This window comes from Hoplias malabaricus, chromosome 4 (genome assembly GCF_029633855.1).
Source record: "Hoplias malabaricus isolate fHopMal1 chromosome 4, fHopMal1.hap1, whole genome shotgun sequence".
Lineage (NCBI taxonomy): Eukaryota > Metazoa > Chordata > Actinopteri > Characiformes > Erythrinidae > Hoplias > Hoplias malabaricus.
Window position 1 is genome coordinate 43576985 of NC_089803.1, and position 22247 is coordinate 43599231.

Below are 22247 nucleotides of genomic sequence, written 5' to 3' on the forward strand. Positions count from 1 at the left end.
ACTTTTTTATTGGTTTTAAATATTTCATAGAAATAGAAACTAGATGTTTAAATTGTGGAGTACATTTTTGGACTCATGAGTCTAAACTTATAACTGGGCTTCCTTTGATTGTGAGAAGCAGAAAATGCATCCACTGTTTAGGGTTGAACTTTTGTAAAATTACCCCTGCAGGTTTCTAAGAAAGAAATTTTCTGCGCTGTTGTGTGAGTAGTTGTCAGTCAGATGCTTAAAATATGTTAAAAAATGTTTAAAATATGTCTTTAATACAGCTTGTTAATTCATATCGAAGCGCTGCCGTAGCATCATATCTTCCAGATGAAATTAATTGATACTTTCTTTTAATTCCCGAAACCTGCATTCATTTGATGAGATAGTAACATCTAAAGGGGAAAGAATTAAAAGCATTGAGGAAGTGGGCCTAGACGAGGCCATCAATTCAAGAGAGAGAGAATGTGTGTGTGAGTGTAAGAAAGCATGAGATGCATGTGACTCCAGAGATGGCTCTTTCTCTGCAGGAGGCACTTATCATTACTCTAAATCATCGGGCTAATTAAGGAACCCATTTACTTCAAATAATTCATTTCAGTTAAATCAGCCACTTGCTGTAGTTTGCTCTGTTATTGGCTGCTTTTCGCTGAGCGCTTTCAGCTGCTTTCCCACAGCTTTAGCACACTACTGTCTGCATTCTTTAATGTGAAAGCATTTTCCATAGTACACATACACGAGACAGAGCATTGAAAACACTTTTGTTTTTATGGACGCTATGGGAAAAAACGGAATAGTTAATCTTATCTGTGGAAAAGAAATAGACACAGACACGCACTGCATTGCTGTGCACTGAGGAGAGTTAAAACAAAGCCGTTTTAAGTGTTTGTAAGAAAATACACGAGACAGTACTTAACAGTTCTTCCGGAGGCTCACTTTATCATGCGAAATGAAGTTTTGGAATGCTTGTAACAGTCTAAGACTCATAACATTCTAATGCTTATTTTCCAGTAAAACATGGACTATAGCTATAGCACAGCTGTTTTCTAAATATCCTGATGCTTGAGACTTTGATTTCATGACAGTTTTGGCCTAATATCCTAAGTGGTGGAAATGCCATGCAGGAATCTAAGGTAAAATAGCCCTGAAAAAATGAATGAATGATGCACTGCTCTGAAGTGTCACATATACATATAATCTGTGACACTTCAGACCAGTGCATCATTCGCTCATTCATCATTTTTTCTTTATTTGGTCCTAGACGTGTCCAAATATTTGAGCAATGCTCTATCCTCTGTGTGTGTTTCAGAATCATGAGAAGGAGACGGCTCTGCACTGCGCGGCTCAGTACGGTCACTCTGAGGTGGTGGGCGTACTGCTGCAGGAGCTGACGGACCCCAGCATGAGGAACAGTCGAGGAGAGACCCCTCTGGACCTGGCGGCATTGTATGGGCGGCTGCAGGTGGTCCGCATGTTGCTGAGCGCCCACCCCAACCTCATGAGCCTCAATACACGCAAACACACACCATTGCATCTGGCTGCACGCAACGGCCACCACTCCACTGTCCACGCGCTGCTGGAGGCCGGCATGGACGTCAACACTGAGGTGTGTGTGTCTCTGTGTTTGAGTGTATGAGATCCACTCAGGTCACAGAAAGGTTTGTGTGCTCTCCTGACCAGCCAGAGAGCAAGGCCAGCTGTGCTCTCTCTAGGGCACCTGTCCTTGGCTGGCTGAGACACCGTCCACACAGATCTGGTTTTTGTCTGCACTTTGGCCTCCCGTCCACACACAATCTGCGTTTAAGTCACTGAAAATGGAGGTTTTCAAATATGCTCTCCAAGGTGGAGAGTTTTGAAAACACAGTTTTTGTGTGGATGAGGAAATAAGAGTTACTTTGGAAATGCTGATATCATGGAGCGTGCCTGTCTCTGGCTGAAATTCAAATAGCACCCTATATAGTGAATAACAAGTCATAATACTACAACGTTCATGCAGTTAGCACTAGATTTCAAATACACACATATGAATAAATATAAATGATTCTTTATTAGAAATATATAATGCACTAAATCTAAGATCTAGATTTAGTAGTTTCATTTGTGCACTACGCAGGGAGTATAGAGTAATTTGGGATTAAACCTCTGTGAGGTACTATGGCCCCCTACTGGACTGGTATGATACATTTTTGTGTTTGTCTGGACTGGGATATTTCAAAAACAGAGGGATATTTAAAAAGATCTAGATCCGAGAGGATGGGCCCTGTGACATCCCTGGAGATCATACTGGCGATCTTGACAACACTTGGACCTTTGTGACTCTCTGAAGAAAACAATTAAAGTTATTGTTTTCACATTTAGAAATTCCTGTTTGTTTATTAGAGTTTTAGCTGTATCGGTCATCAGTCTTTAACTACAAATAATTATCAATAGCTTAGAAGCTATAGATAAGATACCACGGATTATCATTAAAGACAGATGTAACATATATTTATATAACATTTTAGCATTAAACCAGCTATATGCAAACAATAAAATTAAATGAGAAAAATGTTAACCACATTTAGTTAGTAAACGGGTCCTTACAGAGACTAGTCACAGCATTACACTCTCATTTAATTAATAATAAAGCAATGGCCTACTCTAACTAAGAAATATAATACTAAATGTGTGAAACTTAACCTAAAGCATATGATTAAACCAATTAAAAAAAACTGTTTACATTTTTAATCTGCAGATGTCTCTAAAAAATCACTTTTTAAATTTACGCAGGTCCATATTTTTAAGAGACACATCTATCATTATGATCTCGTCATGTGATGTTTTGTTTGTATTTTTAAATGCTTTTCGGCTTATTGTGTAAATTAACTGCAAATATTAGCAAATCCGTAAGCATGACCTATTTAAGCATTTTCATGCTACGTAAAGCAACCAGTGTTTACAGATCTAATTCGGATGGAATTAGCTTTAAATGAGCTCAACGAGCTTATCTTCTAGTCTTTCATAACAGATAATAGGTGAGTTGAAGTTAAAAAAAAATCACTTGTAATACTTTACACAATTATCATAACTGCGTTTAAAATTAATGAGTTAGGGACGTGTTCATAACACGAACATAAGCTGCATCTGTGCACAAAATTTCCCTGTAGCTTCCAGAAGTTTCCCTCCTCTGAGTAATGGTTTATGTTTTCTTGTGGAATTGAACATGTTGCGTCATTCAACACTTGATTTTAGCCTCGTATTTGAATGAGTCGTCTCATTTGTGCAATACATTACTTCACTAAATTCCTTCTCCAGCAAACCCATTCCTAAGAAACCCTGCAAAAGCTCCTTTAACACGGGATATGACACGGGATTACTATAACCTGGGTTTATTTTTACTGTTGTTCTCGACAACCCTATTAGGTTACCAAATCTTTGCCTGAATTTTTTTTTTTTTTTGCTGGCACTCAGTCTGACATGCACATGCACTTTGAAACTGTGAAGCTGCTTTGTGACAACGTCAGTTGTAAAAAGCGCTATACAAATAAATTTGATTTGATTTGATTTGACTGGCAATAAGAATCTCAGGCCTGATCTTTTTCAAAGAGCACCGGTAAGACATTGGTTTGGTCAGAGCTGGGGCACTGTGTCAAGAACTTTAAACCATCGTCTAACTAAGCCAAACAAGATTCTGTGTTTGTGTGTGTGTGTGTGTGTGTGTGGCACAGCTGCATTTGCTTGAGTGAAGGCATATATATATAAGTGAATAGAACGGGTGTTGAGACCGAAGGAGAAGGAAAAACTGGAAAGATGGTGAAAAAGAGTGAACCTTGTAAGAGAGTGCCTGGGAACAAATGAAGGAGGGAGAGAGTGAATGAAGTGAAATATGTAGGAGAGAGAGAGAGAGAAAGAGAGAGAGAGATGTAGTAAGAGTGGTGTAGGGCTTGCAGGAATGAATAATTGAGCTGGCTTTGAGAGTGAGAAAGAAACAGCCGAACACTGTTTTTCAGTTCAGGCCTTGGGCCAGCTCACGTGTGTGTGTGTGTGTGTGTGTGTGTGTGTGTGTGTGTGAGAGAGAGAGAGAACAGGTCAATTAGTAAATAACGAAATAAACTCTCTGCAAGTGAATCAGTTGCCTTGATTATAATGCATCAGCAGTTCTAATATTATTCATTCATTCATTTTCTGTAACCGCTTTTTCAGTTTAGGGTCATGGTGGGTCTGGAGCCTACCCGGAGTCACTGGGTGCAAGGTGGGAACACTCCCTGGAGGGGACGGCAGTCCTTCACAGGGCGACACACACTGCACCTATCAATTTGTGTTTTTGGACCATGGGAGGAAACCGGAGCACCCGGAGTAAACCCACGCATTCAGCAGGAGAACACACCAAACACACCTCACAGACAGTCTCCCGGAGTGGGACTTGAACCCACAACCTCCAGGTCCCTGGAGCTGTGTGACTACGACACTACCTACTGCACCACCGTGCTGCAGCAGTTCTAATATTAATAAGGCCTTATATTAAAAAATGCAACAGTACAGTTGCATGAGATTTACTGTGTTAAAATAATCAGATTTATTAACTTTTAGTTATTTTACATTCAGTTTTTGACAGGATTTTCTTAAAATAGCAAGGTTCTTTAAAAACAATAGCACTAGGACCTTGCAGAGGGGATGGGTGTCCACCTGCTTAGTATTATTTATGTCAATGTTCTTCAGATCCAGACTTTTGATCCAGGTTCCAGGCTGGGATTTTAAAATGGCTGGGTATGACAACACCAATATTTATTGCCAATGCTACCAATTAACTTTCCCCAGTCATGTAAAAGTTGGGAGTGTGAAGATGTTTTTCTGAGCATGTTTTTTTTCTATAGCGTGTGTAGCTACCCCTTCTTTTTAACGTGTCATTATCGCTATGTCAAAAGACGGCTCAACATGCTTAGAGGAGAACTTTAACCACTCAACTCTTATGTTATCTAACAGACACAGAGTGGTTAGCATTATACAAGGTCAGTAATATCATGTCTTAAAAATAAAAAACCAGGCTCATAGGTTAGCTCATTATGCTGAGATGTAGGATAATAAAAACATACTAATCTACATATTTTAACTGTTTACGCTTACTGTTAAAGGTGAGTTTAATATGGATAAATTAGTCAAGAGTTTTCTCATTAAATACAAGCTCAGTGGATCAGCCTCAGTCTGATTCAACGACTACAGCAGAGGACAACAGTTTAGTTCTAATGTTATTCAAAGAATGAATATCCTGAGAGGTGTTATTGTTGGACTAGAATGATGTACCCTAATTAAATCATTTTGATAATTAACATAGTGTCCTACTGACTCAGTTCACTCAGTCAGGAAGACAGCTAGTGCAAGCCAGCAAACCTAGAATTGTCATGAGAAAGGATTAGACCTTTCGTTTTTCTTTAGGAGATACAGAGCAGAATGATTCTAAGAAATTTCAGGTAATGTGTTCATTACAAACCTCAATTTCAGACAAATCTCAATGTTCAGACAGTATATGAAACTTTCTGAGGGCATTTTTATAAATAATGTATTTTTCCTCTGATCTAACTAAGCATCTCATCATGATATCATCATGTTCTCATGCTGATTTTATATATATATATATATATGTGTGTGTGTGTGTGTGTGTATGTGGTGCCCTGTGATGGGCTGGCGCACCGTCCAGGGAGTGTTCCTGCCTTGAGCCCAGTGAATCTGGATCACACTATATCTCTGAACAGGATGAAGTGGAATTTGATTGAATGAATGAATATTTCTAGTCCATTTCTGGTCCATCAAAACTGTGAAAATGCTTAATAGGCAGGTAAAAGCCATGACATTTTGATGGAATGCAATATTCTTTTTTTGATATAATATAATAAATTAACGGTACTTTAAGAAGGAGTGTTTTAAAATAAGAGCTGTATTTCCAACGAGTGCCATGGGGGGCAGTGTGAGCCCACAGCGCTTTGCCTCCTCTCCCTCTCTTAATGATTTTGCTGCTAGTTTTCAGACCTTCTAGCGACTTATTTAAAAAATACAAAAAGCACTAATGACTTTCTGTACAAACCTAAGCTACATTTTATAGAAGAGAATAGCCGGTAGCACAACTTGTTAGAACACCTGGACTGACCGTGAGTGGGAGAGACAGCTCTCTCTCCGCGGCTTGTCTGCTCCAGAGACGGAGCAGCACAGTCAGTCTATGTATGGCGTTATTTTTGTGCCACAATTCTGCACGCGCGCGCGCAGATATTTCGAATGAGCAAGAAGGTTTTATATTTGAGGGAGCAAGGTTTGTGCTCGCGCGATGTCTTTGACCTGCGCGCTCGCTCCACACTTACAGCCATTACAAAGTGCAATACCATTTACCGTCGTTGCTAGCACTAATTTACACTATGTACATTGTTTTTAGCATATCAGCTACGTTGCTGACTCAGTTAATCAAGGTAAATACAAGGATAAAAACTCTACATTGTGGCCAATTCAATGAATATAAAATAAAATGTCTGGCTGTGGTGCACTGGTCTGTTGCCGTTCAGAGGGCATTGTCAGATTTCTCCCTAACCATAACCTTCCACTCGCCGGTATCCATCTATTTACTGGTCTCCGGCCTGTATGTCCTTCCCACTTGGCGGTCAAACCATCCAATCAGAAATGACCTTTGTCATTTGACGTTTCTGATTGGCTGAATCTGAGGCACTTTGTAATGGCTGTAAGTGTGTAGCGAGCGCGCAGGTCAGAGACATCGCGCGTGCAGAAACCTTCTTGCTCGCTCAAAAATATCCGCGCGCGCAGAAACCTTGCTCGTTCGAAAAAACCGCGCGCGCGCGTGCAGAATTGTGGCACAAAAATAACGCCATATCTAAGCGGCACCTCACACAGATCAGAATGAGCTGCGAATATACAAAAAATCTGCCAAATACACTTTCACTTTTTCCTTTTATGTTGAATGTATTACTTTTTCGTAACTCCTGAACTGAGATCACATAATTGATTGAGGCATTCAGCTTTATTCAAACAGTACATTACTTTTCCTGATGTTTTAGGTTTTTTGCGATGGTATGGTTTCAGTATAGGTATCGCGATATTTAGGCAGGTATCGTATCGAACACTCGTCATCAAACACTAGCTTCATATGACCATGGAGATGTATTTCTGCAAATATTACAACCAACAGTGATTGCTCTGCGCTTCTAAGTGTGTGCAACAGTAGTGTCATTTCAAACCTGTTTCTCCCCCTTTGTCACTAGATGTTGCGGATAGATATTTCAGTCCTCTTGCCCAGCACTTCTTCAAAACTAAATATTATTAGCCTGTGTTCAAAACACTTTCTGCAATACACTCCTTGAATCCAGGCAGACATTCCTTATAATTTGTGAATTAAACTAGGGTAAGATTCTCCTGTTGTGGGCACAGATCTTCACTTGTACATAAAGCTTGTATAAGCGGATGCTCTGGAGCAGCTACACATGAGTGCTTACTAGAAGATCATAAAGCACTTCAGTGAGTCAATAATGAGTTAATGGCTAAATGCCATTAAACCTTTACAGCAAATGCTCCGTCATCTAATGTAAAAGCGATTCAGAAGAGCAGAGGCTGTTCTTGCACAGCCTTGATTTCAAAAGAATGTTAGATGTGCAGGTCCGTCAGTGTTTGAATATAAAGTGTGGCTATTCAAATCATATCAATCATATTGCACCCATTAATAGACCACAGGCTTAGATAATGTCTCCCACTGAGTATATACACCGGTCAGCCATAACATTATGTCCACTTTCTTGTCTCTACATTCACTGTCCACTCATTTTCTCAGCTCCACTGACTGTACAGGGGAACTTTGCAGATCTGCATTCCACCTGTTGCTCTGCATACTTTGTTGTTTTTTAATAGTCAGGACCAGCACAGAGCAGGTAGGATTTGGGTGTTGGATTATTGTCAGACGCCAACAGTGTCCTGTGTCCACAGATGAAGGACTACAGGACGTCATGTGTGTGTTTATGTTATTAGAAGAGCAGAATTCTGGCTGAGAAGAGGACTTTGATCCCATAAACCATGGGTATCTCTCTCTTGCTCTCTCGTGCTCTCTCCCTCTGACTTGCTCTCTCTTTCCTCTGACAGAGTACAGGCTGTAAAAACAGGATGGGGATACGATACTGCACTGATGCTATATGTGACACAACTTGTGAATTTTGACAGACTTTTTACAATTTGTGTGAGTAATTTGAGTGTGCGCAGTTGGAATGTGAGAAATAATTGCACATAAAATCTCTCTCTCTCTCTAAATGTGAATGAATAATGTATGATGCATTTGCTATGCTTTCTCTCCCTTGATTCCCCTCCCTAGCCTCGTTTTACTTACTCTCTCTCTCTGTCTCTCTCTTGCTCTCTCTCACACACACACACAACCTCCTCCCACCCTCCCTCTCAGCTAGGCTCAGACAAGGCACCACAGGCCACACAAATATCACAACATTTATTCTGTGGATTTGAGGAGACAGGACATGCTAGGAACAGTCAGGAAATCCTGTGTGTCTGTTGTTGCCTGACTTCCTAGTAGAAAATGACTGGTTTGTAGTAACTTTCTCTAACAGGCCTCATTTCTGTTGCTGGACTTGTGTATAGTATGGATAGTTATAGTAAGAATAGCAGTCACCTACTTCATTTGTCTAGGACATTACAGCGGCTTTCCAGTCCTGTCCTTAGACTCAGATAGTTGTACAAACATATACATCATGGTCACAATAACGCCTCTCCAAAATATAACAGCAGAAGAAAGTTACAGATTGATAGTAGTACAGCTTATGTATATGTACAGACTTCAGCTTTTATATATAAATAAAAAAGTAGATGTGTAATGAATAGTTATCAATAGTAATACATAGTTTTCCATCAAAGGTTCAGATTTTAACTTTCAAGTGAATGAGAGAGAGACACAAGGCTTTTCAATTCCTGGAAGCCCAGTGAGAGTGAATTGATTTCTCTCCTCCACTGATATCACCAGCTAATCGCCATGGGAAAGAGGACTGGAAGTGGCCCTCATTGAAGGGGGTGTTGACTTCCTGTTTTACCATGAGCGCGCTCAGTGCTCATCCAGTCGGTGTTGTGGACTGGAGCCTAACACAGACTCCACACTTCATGTTGTGTCTTCGAGCTTCATCCTTGGAGCCACTAACTGTACTGAGTTTGGATTTGCTGTTTTTTCCTGCCATTGCTCTGGATTTTTTTTGCACTCTCCATTCTGACCTACCAGAATGTTCCCTTTTTGTCTAAGTGACGATGCCTACTTTGAGATGTAAGTACAGAACCTGTATTCAGGTGTGAGGTGTAACTAGTTGCAGTAAGTAAATGCGTAAGTAAAATATTGGTGTATTTGTGTTTTATTGAGTATTTCCAAATAACATTTTGAAGCTTCTACTTGGGTTTATATTTAGTAGAGTAATTGAATGTACTTTTACTGTTTTAAAAGGCTTTAAGATTTAATTATTGATTCCCTTGTTTGTGTTTCATTGTCATCTTAGTCACTTTGCTGCTCTGTGAGTGGTCAACCCACTAATGTTTGAGGTTTATCATATTAATTTTAACTAGTGTTGTGCTGTAGTGTTCATTTTCTCTTAATACAGTAAGTAAAAAGAATGGTTTCCTCTAGGCATTTTGCCACACATATCACACTACACATTTATCTCCCTCACGAAAATACAAGGACACACTAACATTTTTAAATGTACTGTTGTGATTATATATTTAAATCGACAGGGACTACTAATAAATATAATTCCACTGTTGATCTTACATTGATTAGTTTATTTTACATTTAAATGCCCATTATTAAGTAATGGCTTCACATTTATTTATTTATGAACAGCAAAATTTTTAATCCAAGTTCTCCAATAATAAAAGGATAGAATCATGCACACTTTAGTTCCTTTATTATTCCACTGCTGTTCTACATTAAGGTTATGCTCATATTACCAAGCTTACTCAAATCTGATTTATTTGCCTTAATCTGACACAGATCAGTTTTTTTTTCAGGGCTATGTGAACATGTCACAGCTGATATTTATTTTTATTTTTTTCAAATCAGATTTGAATCACACTCATATGTGGTCCTGTCCTAGATCGGATATATATCCAATCTGTGGGCATGTGACATGAATGGCAATGATCAGACTGGTTTTAACATCTTTTACTCAGAACTTAAGTAGTCTTTCGGGCTGCAACGTTGGTTCTGTTACACAAGCCATTTTCAGGAAGCTCCTGCTATTCTACCCAAGTCAAAATCATTTTACTTGAGTATGGATTTAGTCTTAACTGCCTACCTCTGGTTGTGTTCCTTCAGCTGCTGTTGGTGCTCTATGTTCTGAGTGCACTGTATGAGGATACAGAGCTGCAAAAGAACATAAAATAAAAAAAAAAGATTGGCCTTTATGTTTTATGTATGGCCTTTGGGTGTCAGAGAGTAGTTGAAAGGATTTTCAGTGGCTTCTCAGTACACTCCTCAGAGTTCCAGTGGATAGGAATTGGACCAGTGAAGTCCAGCTACCTCTTTTGAAGTGTGATGATGCATGTGAATGAGTTTACCCAATCAATATTGTAAAACACCAGAGAGGTGTTATAAATCTTTGCTCTAAGTCTGGCTCTGGCCTCAGTGCAACTCTAGAGTGGCATGCAGTGCTAGCTTTATTGCATACATGTTTTTCAATGTCCCATTCACATTCATGTTCTGTCCCAGAAGTAAGACACCCAGAATTATTATTGTCATTTTGCTTTAAATTTGTGCTGCATACCAGACACTACACTGTAGTCAAAATTATAATGATGATTTATTAATTACGGCCAATGATTGGTGGACCTCTGGTCAGCCGACAATTCTCAAATGAAGGGTATTAATAGAAAATGTATCCCTTTTGGCTTAGCTTCTGCTCTTTAGGGAATGCTTGGGAATACATGTCGGAACATGACTATGAGGATTTGATGCATTAAGCCACAAGAGTATTACTGAGAGCAGCTACTGATGTTGGATGATTACTTCTGGATCAAAAACACAGCTTCAGCTCATCTCAGAGGTATTTAAAGGAGCTCAGTCATTCCAGTGAGTAGAATTCCACTGCTCTACCACTCAGTGCTGGGGGCCATAGATCCCTTTAGATCATGCTTGGCATTGGACATAAATTTAAGCTCATCCCATTTTTATTTCTTGCTTTTTTTGGAGATTACTGAAAGTCTGTATCCAAAAAAGATGCATTTAATAGTGGCTGAATTCACTTACATACACTACACTGAACAATCACTGGATTAGGAACAACCACCTTGTTTCTACATTCATTGTCAATTTTATCAGCTCCATTGACCACATGATCACTTCTATAATTACAGACTATAGTCCGCCTGTTTCTCTACATACATTCTTATCCCAATTTCACCCAGTTCTTAAATAGTCAGGAGCAGGTGTGATTTGGGTAGGTGGGGGGGTCATTTTCAGAACTGCAGTGATGTTGATGTGGTGATAGTGAGAGTGTTGTGGTTGTATGAGGGGATCAGACACAGCAGTAACCCTAGAGTTTTTTAAACCCCTCAGTGTCACTGCTGGACTGAGAATAGTCCACCAAAGAGAAAAAACCAGCTGACAGTGTCCACTGATGAAGGACTAGAGGACGACCAACACAAACTGTGCAGCAACAGATGAGCTACTGTTTCTGACTTTACATCTACAAGGTGGACTAACGAGATAGAAGTGTCTGACAGAATGAACAGTGAGTGGACACTGTTCAAAAACTCCAGCAGCACTTCAGTGATTGGTTAAATGTATAGTGTAATATGAATTAATAATTATGGATATGAAATATGTTTTCCAATTGCCAAACAGAGACAAAACATAGTCAAATCAAGCATCAGAATGACAATTAGACAATTAGAACTTTTGAGTTTTTTGTAAACTTGATCTCATAACAAATATTTATTTATTTAATGTATAGTTACATTTATATAGTGCCTTTCTAGATACCCAGGGATATCAGCTAAATATCATCATCGTCAAATGCATCTCCCAAAATAGCAACATTACAGGAGAGGGTAAAAACCTTCTTAACTTTCAATGGAAGTCAATATATTAAAAAATAATAATAATTCCAATTAATTTTGCAGCATTTCTGTGGGTCCTTTCATCATGAAATGTCCACACAATGTGAAGGAGAGCTGCTGTGTTCAAATGATGTAATAAACGAAAAATCCACAGAAATGGAGATAATATGCACTAATGTCAGAATGAATGGCCCGAGTGAGCTGTAGGTTTGTACCCCGGGTGTTATGGAAGTGCCTGTAATTGTAGTGCTGTATGGATCCACAGGGTGGACGGGGCAGGACTACAGAGAAGTATTTAATTTAATGAAAGCCAATGGGATGTGTTTCAGTAAAGCTGAATATTGTGCCTGATCCCCTGGCAGTTTATTAAAATACTCTTCTTCAACAGCATGTGGAGCTCTCTTACACACACATTGTGTGTCTCTGGGACTCCCTCCCACTTTCCTCTTTACTGCTTTCCTGCTCCCTTTATTCTACACACACACACACACACACACACAAATATCCTCCACCCCTTCCTTCTGCTCCTCACTCAGTCTCATAACTTTTGAAATGATCACTGAGTTAACGGTAGATAATCATGTAACATATGATAAACTGGCAAATCTCACTGAAGCCAATGCAAGTTCTGTAGTTGAAATTAATGTGGAAATTGTCCCAGAGGAAAACTGTCTCGTTGAAATATTGTAAACACGCACCTCTCTACAGCCTCTGTGAATGTGTGTGTGTTTATGCTCTTTGTTCTCAGTTATTCAGCATCTCTCTCTCTCTCTCTCTCTCTCTCTCGCTCACAGACGGAGAAAGGCAGTGCTCTCCATGAGGCTGCTCTCTATGGGAAAATGGATGTAGTTCGGCTCTTGCTTGACTCAGGTATGTGACTCCACCTCAGACCTCAAACTTACAACATATTGCTGTGTACATCTGGAGTGTGGTTTTATGTGTGTGAGTGTGTGTAGTATTATGGTGAGGTTGCACACTTGCTCCCTGTGTGACCTTGCAGCTTCCTTCTCTGCGGAAGGAAGTTGGATACTGTGGAGCTTCCTGCGTTAGAGAATGGGCTTTGTGCTCTCGTCATTGCTGCATTTCTGTGGAAGAGCAACTTTTATTGAAATGTGTTGAACATCAGAACTGAAATTGCGAAATATGCTTGATTTTGCAGTGTAACTGAACTTAGTCTTGGGGTGGGGTGGTATTTTTGAGTGTTTGGTGGCTGTTGTGCGAAAGTCGTACACAGAGTAGCATTGTGAAGGATCATTGAAGTACAAAAGTAAACGCATGTGGCATGATTGTCATTACATAAAGGACTGTGCAAAGTTCTAAAATTTTTGGGCAAACAGGATTATTAGTTAGACATGTAGTGTCGCTGTCACACAGCTCCACACAGGTCCTGGGGTTGTGTGCTTGTGCCCTGCCTCGGGTCACTGTCTGTGAGGAGTGTGGTGTTCTCCCACAGTCCAGAAACACATGCTGGTAGGGGGACTGATTATTCAGATTATTCAGTCTAGTGATTCAGGGTAGAATCAGAATCACTCTATTTTGCCAAGAATAGGCAGGCACTGGACCCACCACAACCCTGAACAGGATGAATTGGTTAAAGAGAATGAATGAATGAGTATGGAACCCTGGAATCATGTTGCCATAGGATAAACACTGCTTAAAGCTTGTGTGTGTGTTTGTGTGAAGGAAGTGTGGGAAGTGTTAGGTGTGTAGGTGAATGTTGTTACAGTGTTGCAGTGACAGAGGGCAAGGTGACAGGACATTTGTTGTAGCTGCCTCTTATCTCTCTCTCTCTCTCTCTCTCTCTCTCTCTCTCTCTCTCTCTCTCTCTCTCTCTCTCTCAGGGATCGATGTCTATATTAAGGATTGTCAGGGAAAAACTGCTTTAGAGATACTGAAAGAACACCCGGCCCAGAAATCACAACAAATCACTGCTCTAATACAAGGTAATGTGTACTTCTCTCTCGCTCTCGCTCTCTGTCACTTGGGAACAGCATATTTCCACATGACACACGAATGTCATTTTCATGTTCAAGAACACTACAGTTCAGAAGCCCCACTGTGGCAGGACAGCTCCACTGTGGCTGGACATCAAGAACTGATAACAATCGTCGTACACACACACACACACACACACACACTCTCAGACTGAGGAGCAGGTACGTGCTGATGGCGTGTCTCTGAGCACGGATGTGTGCTGATTGATAACGGTAGTTGGAGGATGTTTGTGTTGGAGAACAATGGTAGATTATATTATGAAAAGAAATCTTCTTAAACACAGTCTGTCTGCGTCTGATCAGCCACGCTAACAGAACTCTGTCAAATGCACGTAGATTCTTACTGCTGGTAGGATCTGTGTTCTGTTGTCTGTATTTACAGCAGGCCACTCTTTAATGGTTAAAATTTTGTAGAAAGGTGTCCAAAGTCCGTCACTAGTGTAATGTAGATCATAATTTACACCCAAATGACATCACTCAAACAGCAAGCCTACATCACCTAACCACATGTAGTTATATAATCTCAAATAGTAACGTATAATTACATATCATACATTGTGATCAATCACAGTTGGAAAAAAAATACATCTGCAAAATTACAGGAGTACTGTAGGAGTCATGGATTTTGATCTGCTTTTGACCATCTTTTAGGCACGGAACACCTCATGGAGATGACTTGTAACTCAGTCCCTCAGTCATTAACTCAGTCAATCACATACTCGCTCACCGTTATGAATTGCACCACCGGGTGTGTCCATTCTCACATTCTCAGAGGTGCTGGTCATAAAATTAGAATATCATGAAAAAGTTAAATTATTTCAGTAATTCCGTTCAAAAAGTGAAACTTGTATATTACACTCATTCATTACACACAGGCTGATATATTTCAAGTGTTTATTTCTTTTAATTTGATGTTTATAACTGACAACTAATGAAAACCCCAAATTCACGTTGAGTGGGGTGATACTGTGCTTCCCAGCAGTGACAATTTGTGTCTTTGTTTAGATAGCAGTATACAGTAGTAGTAGCATACAGTAAGAATTTTTTTTAAGTATGGTTTTAGGCAAGTGTAAGCCTGTCACAACTACACTATTGATTTATTGCACAATATATGGACATTTCCTCAATAATTTTTTTTCCTGAATTCAATATTGCCCATCCTGTTTACTTGGGTGTTTTTTAACATAAGAATGAACATCATCAATGCTGTTTTACCAATTTTTTTCTATGCTCTCTGCATATTTTAAGGCTGTAATGTTGCTTTGTTTTAAACATGTAGTTGTTTTTATTTTATTTATGTTTTATTTATTTAGAATATTTAAATATTTTTATGTTCCAGTTCCAGTGTCTGAAAATAAATATATATATATATATATATATATATATATATATATATATATATATATATTTTTTTTTTTAGTTTGCCTAAACGTTCAATGCTCTTTAAAAGGGTGTATTTGCATTGTTATGCCATTATATTATCATTATATCAGTGGCATAAAATGGCTATAGCAACAGGCCCAGGCAAGTGTGATGATTTAGGCTTAAATGGCATGCATTTTTTTCTTAACTATATTTTCCATTCATCTTGAATGCAAGGCTAAAGAAGTAAACTTCAGGTATGGTACAAACCATGTCTTTGGTGACCAAACACAGTTTAGGGGAAACTTGTGACCATCATATTTTTAAATGAACATTTAGTATATCTGGACATATTTGAACAGGCCTTGTTATTAGTGATGGTGCAACCACTGCTTTAAAAAGAAAAGAAAAAACTTAAACTTGACTTGAGTGCCTTCAGCTTGTAGAATCAATACAGAAAAGCACTGATCAATATCATGAGACACTCTGGAGCAGCTGCACATGAGTTTAATGCTACTCTTTGACTACAGGGCTATAAATCTCCCAGCTCTGGACTGTGTAGCATTGCATCTATGTTGTCTGGAGTGATGGAACACCATCCAATACACTTGGGATGATTTGGAGTGGTGTTTAACAAACCTCATTGTCCATCATCAATACCTGACCTCACTAATGTTTATGTGGCTGAATGCAGGCAAATTCTGAAAGCAATGCACTCGCTGACCTTAGGTATGGCTTTCTTTAATTTTAGCACTGTTGTAGTGTCTCATTAGAATTTGAGTCTGCTCATTATTGCTCATCTGACAGTAAAAAATTAGACATTCCAGCCTCCAGAGCTCATCTAAACACCACACACACCTCAGCCATGGGCTTTCCAGCTTCCGCAGAGAGCAGGAATTCTCCCATTACGGATGACTATGGTTTTGCTAATCTCTAGTGTGTGAGGCGGCTCTGAGTCTATTGTTGCATCCCCAGAAATCCTATGGGTTGGCGAGGGCTATAGTTAGAGAAGCTGTGGAGATGTTGATTATAGCATCCACTGATCCTGTGGTCGTCACTGCTGCAGAAGTTGTGTTTAGGAGCCATCCAAAAGAGGTTGTGAGGATGCGTCTCATATGAAAGAAATTAAAGCACAGTAAATATGAGAGAAGACGGGCACAGAAGATTAAGATACACTATATCAAAGATGAAAAGATCTGTCTCATTTCATTTCCTGTTTTCCGTGCTAACATTTCATGCTTCTTTTCAGGTCATTCTGCTCTGAGGTCAGTGCAGATTGTAGTTTTTACAGAGTTAGTGATACACATTGTTTTTGTAAAGCTGTCATAGGTTAATTTGTACTGTGGGCAAATATTCTGCATGTGCCAAGCATGTCCCTCCACTATCCTCATCTCTCAATATTACAATTAGCAAAAGCTAGCCAAGCAAGGATAACTCATATTGAGAAGCTTGTTCACCATTGTATGCATTTTTTTTGTTTATATAACTGACATTTATTCATATTGTCCCCTGAATCCACACTGAAGTAAACAGGAATCTTACTAGCTTAATTCATTGCTTTTTGTGACCTGTATCTGCCTGTAATGTGAACGTTAATGTGTTGGCCCTTAAATGGTATGCATTCACACATTAATACATGTATGCACCTCCTTCACCAACAACAAAAACATATTTGTGAGATTGTAATAACCCTGGAAAAATTGACACTTTAATAGGTGATGTGCTACTAAACATTTGACACATTTTGCTTGGGAGAACAGTAAACAGCTCGTTGATTGCACATGATTAGGACAAGAAGGTAAAATTAAGCCAGCCAACTTTCTTTTACTGCTATGCCAAGAGATCCACTCAATCTCAAATGTCTCACTCAACCCTATGTAGTGCACAATATTGGTTGTAAAATATGAACTGTTGTAGGGCTGGGCAATATGGTAAAAATACATTATCGCAATTTTTTATTTTATTTATTTATTTTGCAGGATCACGATGTGAATTTTATCACGATTAATTTTCATGCTGGTTTGCACTCCAGGTATTTTTTTCATATTCCGCCTGAAATTACATACTCAAATCTTAAGGCTGTGAATAAACTAGAGGCGATTTTATGATGTAATGTTACTGAAAGCCTTCAGAATTTTTTTTTTGGGTCAAATTTTATTGGTCAAAACAACAAAATATTTTAGGCTCTTTTCGAAATTTTATTTTGAACCTTCTTTGAAATATTAATTTGGAATCTTCAAAGACCCCAGTCTCTTCATAAGGAAAAAGTTCATTTTTCCTGCAGAAAAAAAACTCTCCAAGTTTTGAAGGGGACAACCTATGTTTGTGTGTGTGTGTGCATCGCTTATGGGTTCTTCAGGCTTAATGGCACCACATTTTTGTGAGGAAGAAGTCTCATGTATGGAATAATAATTAATTATTTTGGTTTTAACTCAGTAGTCATACATTTTAGAGTACTGACTTACATTATCTGTGTCCTGAGAGTTCGCCCATTCGACTGATGTGTAATACATACACATTATGTAAAAAAAACTGGACTGAATGTGCATTAACACAATCCAACAAATTCTTATCTTTCACGATCTGATATCATCATATTGCACACCCCTAAACCATATATAATCTGCTATAAGCTTTTTCAGTCAAGTTAATGCCTTGTCTGTGTGTAGTAAATTTAGATTTATAATCTGTGAAATACACTATGTAGGGAGTAAAGCGTTATTTCAGATGGAGCTTGAGCTTCTTCTGCGTTGTTGTTTTGCCACCCTGCCGTGCAACTGGATCCATGCTTTCTACAGTACACTAAGCAAGTGATAGCTGAATAAAAATGCATTTGTTACAAATATTGTTCTGTACTTTGGTGTAACTGTTATTCCAGAGCATACACCACACACTACACATGGCTTAGGGACCCATTTGGGATGGAGACGCTTAAATGTATCAAAGCGTACATGCATGCTGTTACAGGGACAGATTTGTTGACGTTACAGACAGATACAGGTCACTTACATTTATGAATGTGAACCGTCAATATAACCAACTTTGATTATTGAGGCTTGTAATGTGAACATAGGCCTAAATGGAGCATATCTCTATATAAAGGCCAGTTTTGCTCATTTCTACGTACTCCAGCTACAGTGTTTATTCCTGCCTCAGTGGCTATAATAGGCTGGGAGTGATGGACAGCTAGATATTTGTCATGCAAACTTATCATTTTAGGATCCCACCCACACAGTTCTCACATAGCTCTGATCAGCAGTTTTAAGCAATGCATAATTGTATTTATGCACATGTGTTCTCATTTTACAGAGGCATAATATAATGCAATGTTAGTGCCGTATAAACATTTTAACCATAAGCATGATTTCTTCAGCTGTGCAGGGTCAAGTCAGTATACATTTAGCATACAACCCACAACCAGCATACCTTTTGTTAGATTATATGGTCTTTTTAGGCTGTGTCTGTAGGCATTTGTATGTGTACACTTATTTACATTCTGTCTCTGTCTGCAGAGTATATGATGGCAGACAATGATATGGGCAACATCATGGAAGAGCCTGTTCGTCAGTGTCCAGTACCCACACCTCGCACCTCAATACCCTCACCTTCTGCCTCCCCATCCCTCAGACACAAAAGTAAGTAAGCTGTGCCAATGCCAACTGCAGGTGCTGTGGCTGTAGGGTAGTTATTAGGATAGGATATGTAGGAGGAGATTAGCATGCTTGTGGCTGCAGAAGTGAGTTACCTCATTTCTGTTTGAGATTGTTTTCTGTTTACGTAGGGCCTGTCCTGACCACACTAACACTGTTTTTCCCTCATGATTTTCTTATTATGTTAGAGATCAATAGGACTGATTCAGTCTGTGGGCTCCTATTTCATTTTTGATGGTGCTGAGCCAGTCATGACAATACAGATGTCAATTCAATGAACAAGATGCCTTTTACAGAAGAAGCTAAAACTGTTTTTGTTTATGTTTTTTATGTGAGAGTCACTTTGGCCTTCTCCTCATTCATTAAAACCATTGATTCCCTTCTCTCTCACAGCTAACAGCAGCACCAAGTGGTCACACTGAGAAAATATGGTTTATTACTAGACAGTTCTTGCCAGCTTACAGAACACTGTGCCTGTATAGTTTATTTCACAGAGGCTACATATTATACAATATGCATATGGACAGAGGCTCCTGTCACTGACTTCAAAATTCATATAGTAATAAAAAAGCAGGTCTAAGGTAGTGTGAATAGTTTATAGTTGTTTAATGGACAATTATACCCTGCTTTGATGAGCTATACATAGTATATGTATATATGGAGATCACAGGCTCTAAACTAGGGATCACTAGCGACCCGTCCTCTGGATTTACAAAGGTGGTCTTTGAAGAAAGCTCACAAGCCCTAATATTTATTTATGTATTTATTTATTTGACAAAAAAACTGCTGTCTCAGTGAAAGATTAATCCCTTTGTAGCTATTAGTCACTTCTCTTATACACATGATACTCTCATGCAATAAAATATAGATATTATATTTTAATATTATACTATAGTCTTAAATAATACGTTTGTGGAAACTTACACAATGTAAAAGGCTTGGGGTCACAGAATATTTATAACATGCATTTATGGCCATTTGCCTCTGATCTAGAACAGGGGTTCTCACAATTTCTACCTCAAGGATCACTTGAATTTATCACTAGAATACCAGATAGCCACAGTAGAACAAAACCTTCTTTTTGGGAAGTGTGCAATCAAACAAGGACAACGTTTTATCAATACTCTTGTCTAGAGGATACGAGCTTCACTATTAATATCAGGCTAAAAAATAAAAAAAAGACGACAGACTGTTGCGATGTAAATGTAGATTGTAGAGTGGCCACTCAGACTTCAGCAAACAGCGCCCCTTGTGGTGATGAGACAGCAGCATAGTTCTGGCTGGAGTCCCTGTGGTCGGGAAGACTGCTGAATTGGAACTTTCACCGCGCCTGCCGCGGCATTTTCTTAATGATCTCAATTACACCCAAGCCTCAGAGAGAGCCAAAGCAAAACGGATGGGAGCACGCATCAGTGCACAGCATAGGTGCAACTCAGCATTGGAGCGTTCATTAGAATGGAGGTATAGTCTCTCCTGCACTTTCAGTTTACAGCGTCAGTTTGTTTAAACCCCCCTTCAACTCTAGGTGTATATAGTGTGTAATCAAGGTTTGTCAGTCATGTGTTACACATCACACCGTTTTTGGAGAATGGTCACTGTGAAAACAGTGACAAACACATTTTACATTATATAACTTTTTATAATCAGGCAGCAGTGACAGCACTTAAATTAGAGAAGTATGAGCAAAGTGAGAGGATTCCACAACTCTGCAAGAAGACCAGGGCCCATTACTCAGACACATTTTTTAACGTTTAACAATATTGCTCCATATGACTAGCTGTTCGGCCCCCAAACTCATACTTGAATGTTACCAATCATTTTATTTAGGATATAAGTGTGCTCACCTGGGAACTGTTCCCAAACTGTAAATCCCCTGAATTCCATGGCTGAGTTTACATATTTACATTCCACCTTAACCAAAGCACAGTCCTATAGCAAGGGTAAACTAGCTGTAATCAAGAGTCCAAGTTTTCTCTCATTAAAGCAGACATGTTCAGTCTTAACAGCAAAGGGCAGGTATGGCTGCTGGGTTTCATGCAGCATGTGATTCATTGTTCAAAGACACACTCTGTGTCTGAAATTGTGCTCTATTCACTATATAGGGCACTCTTTTGGGTTTCTGCCATTTTGTAGTACCAATTTCTGTGCACTCAAACAAGCCCACAATGCATAAAAGTAGTGTTCAACCCATGTACCCTCCCATGTGCCCTCCTGAATTCAGTTCCCTATAATAGTGCACTTTATAGTGAATTACAAATCAGTAACAAGACAATAATGTGGCGTCTTGATGAAACAACTAAATATTTGACACAATACTAAAGTAAAATCAGAAATTATTCCTAATTTTTATGGTATTACTTCATGTATTAGTTCTATACAGTCCTAAGGATGAAAAAGAAATGATCTAAGGGTTTAAAAGTATTTAGGTCTACCCTGTTGATCAACATGCCATCATAGGACTTAGTACTGCAAACTTACACACAACATGATTGTGTAATTTCACCAAAAAAAGGAAGTAAATGAGTAAAATATGCTCAGAGTTTAATAGTTTCAGTTCTTAACCATGGTATACATCTAAAATAGCGTAGACAACAAACCTCTCACGTCATCTGTCAGTGACTGATATACACTTTTGCCAGTTTGTGGACATATACTCATCGAGCAGTTCTTCTAAAACACCGTTCATAGTGAGTTTGCTCCCTCATTACTGCAGTAACAGCCTCTAATCTACTGGGAAGGGTTTGCTGGAACATTTCTGTGAGAAATGGATGGTGGCTGTACAATCAGTAACTGATGTTAGATGATTCAATTTGGATCAAGCACCACTCCAGCTTTCCCCAAAGATATCAGATGGAGCCTCGTCAGTCTGGAGGCACAGTTCCAGTACTTCACGGCCAAAATATATCATTGAGCATAGTGTGCTTAAGCTCAAGTGCAACTGCTTCAGATACTCCCATTTCATGCTTTTCATCAGAGATTATACAAGCTGTATGTGTACTGTATGTTAGCTTTCATTTGTAATTTATGTATGCACGAGAGCGAGGTCTTAAAACATGGGTCAGATAGAGTCCCCTTTTGATGTAATGAAGAAATGGACAGAAAACAGTGTATAGTATAGAAGGAACTGAAGGGAGCAGTGGAGAGAATGAGTGGCAAATAGGATTGAGAATCTAGAGGTCAAATCTCTTGA

The 22247-nt window shown here is 39.1% G+C and overlaps 1 protein-coding gene across 3 annotated transcripts in view; it reads left to right on the forward strand.

The window, feature by feature from the left end:
- Nucleotides 1-22247, forward strand: part of anks1b (ankyrin repeat and sterile alpha motif domain containing 1B) — a 276601-nt gene that overhangs the window by 90088 nt on the left and 164266 nt on the right. For 2 of the 3 annotated variants that reach the window (XM_066667270.1, XM_066667271.1), the window contains exons 4-7: nt 1295-1591; nt 12846-12921; nt 13893-13994; nt 18920-19042. In XM_066667270.1, the coding sequence (XP_066523367.1) occupies nt 1295-1591; nt 12846-12921; nt 13893-13994; nt 18920-19042 (598 nt within the window). Of the gene's footprint in view, nt 1-1294; nt 1592-9085; nt 9266-12845; nt 12922-13892; nt 13995-18919; nt 19043-22247 lie in introns of those variants that run through there. The other variant, XM_066667272.1, reaches the window with a different exon arrangement.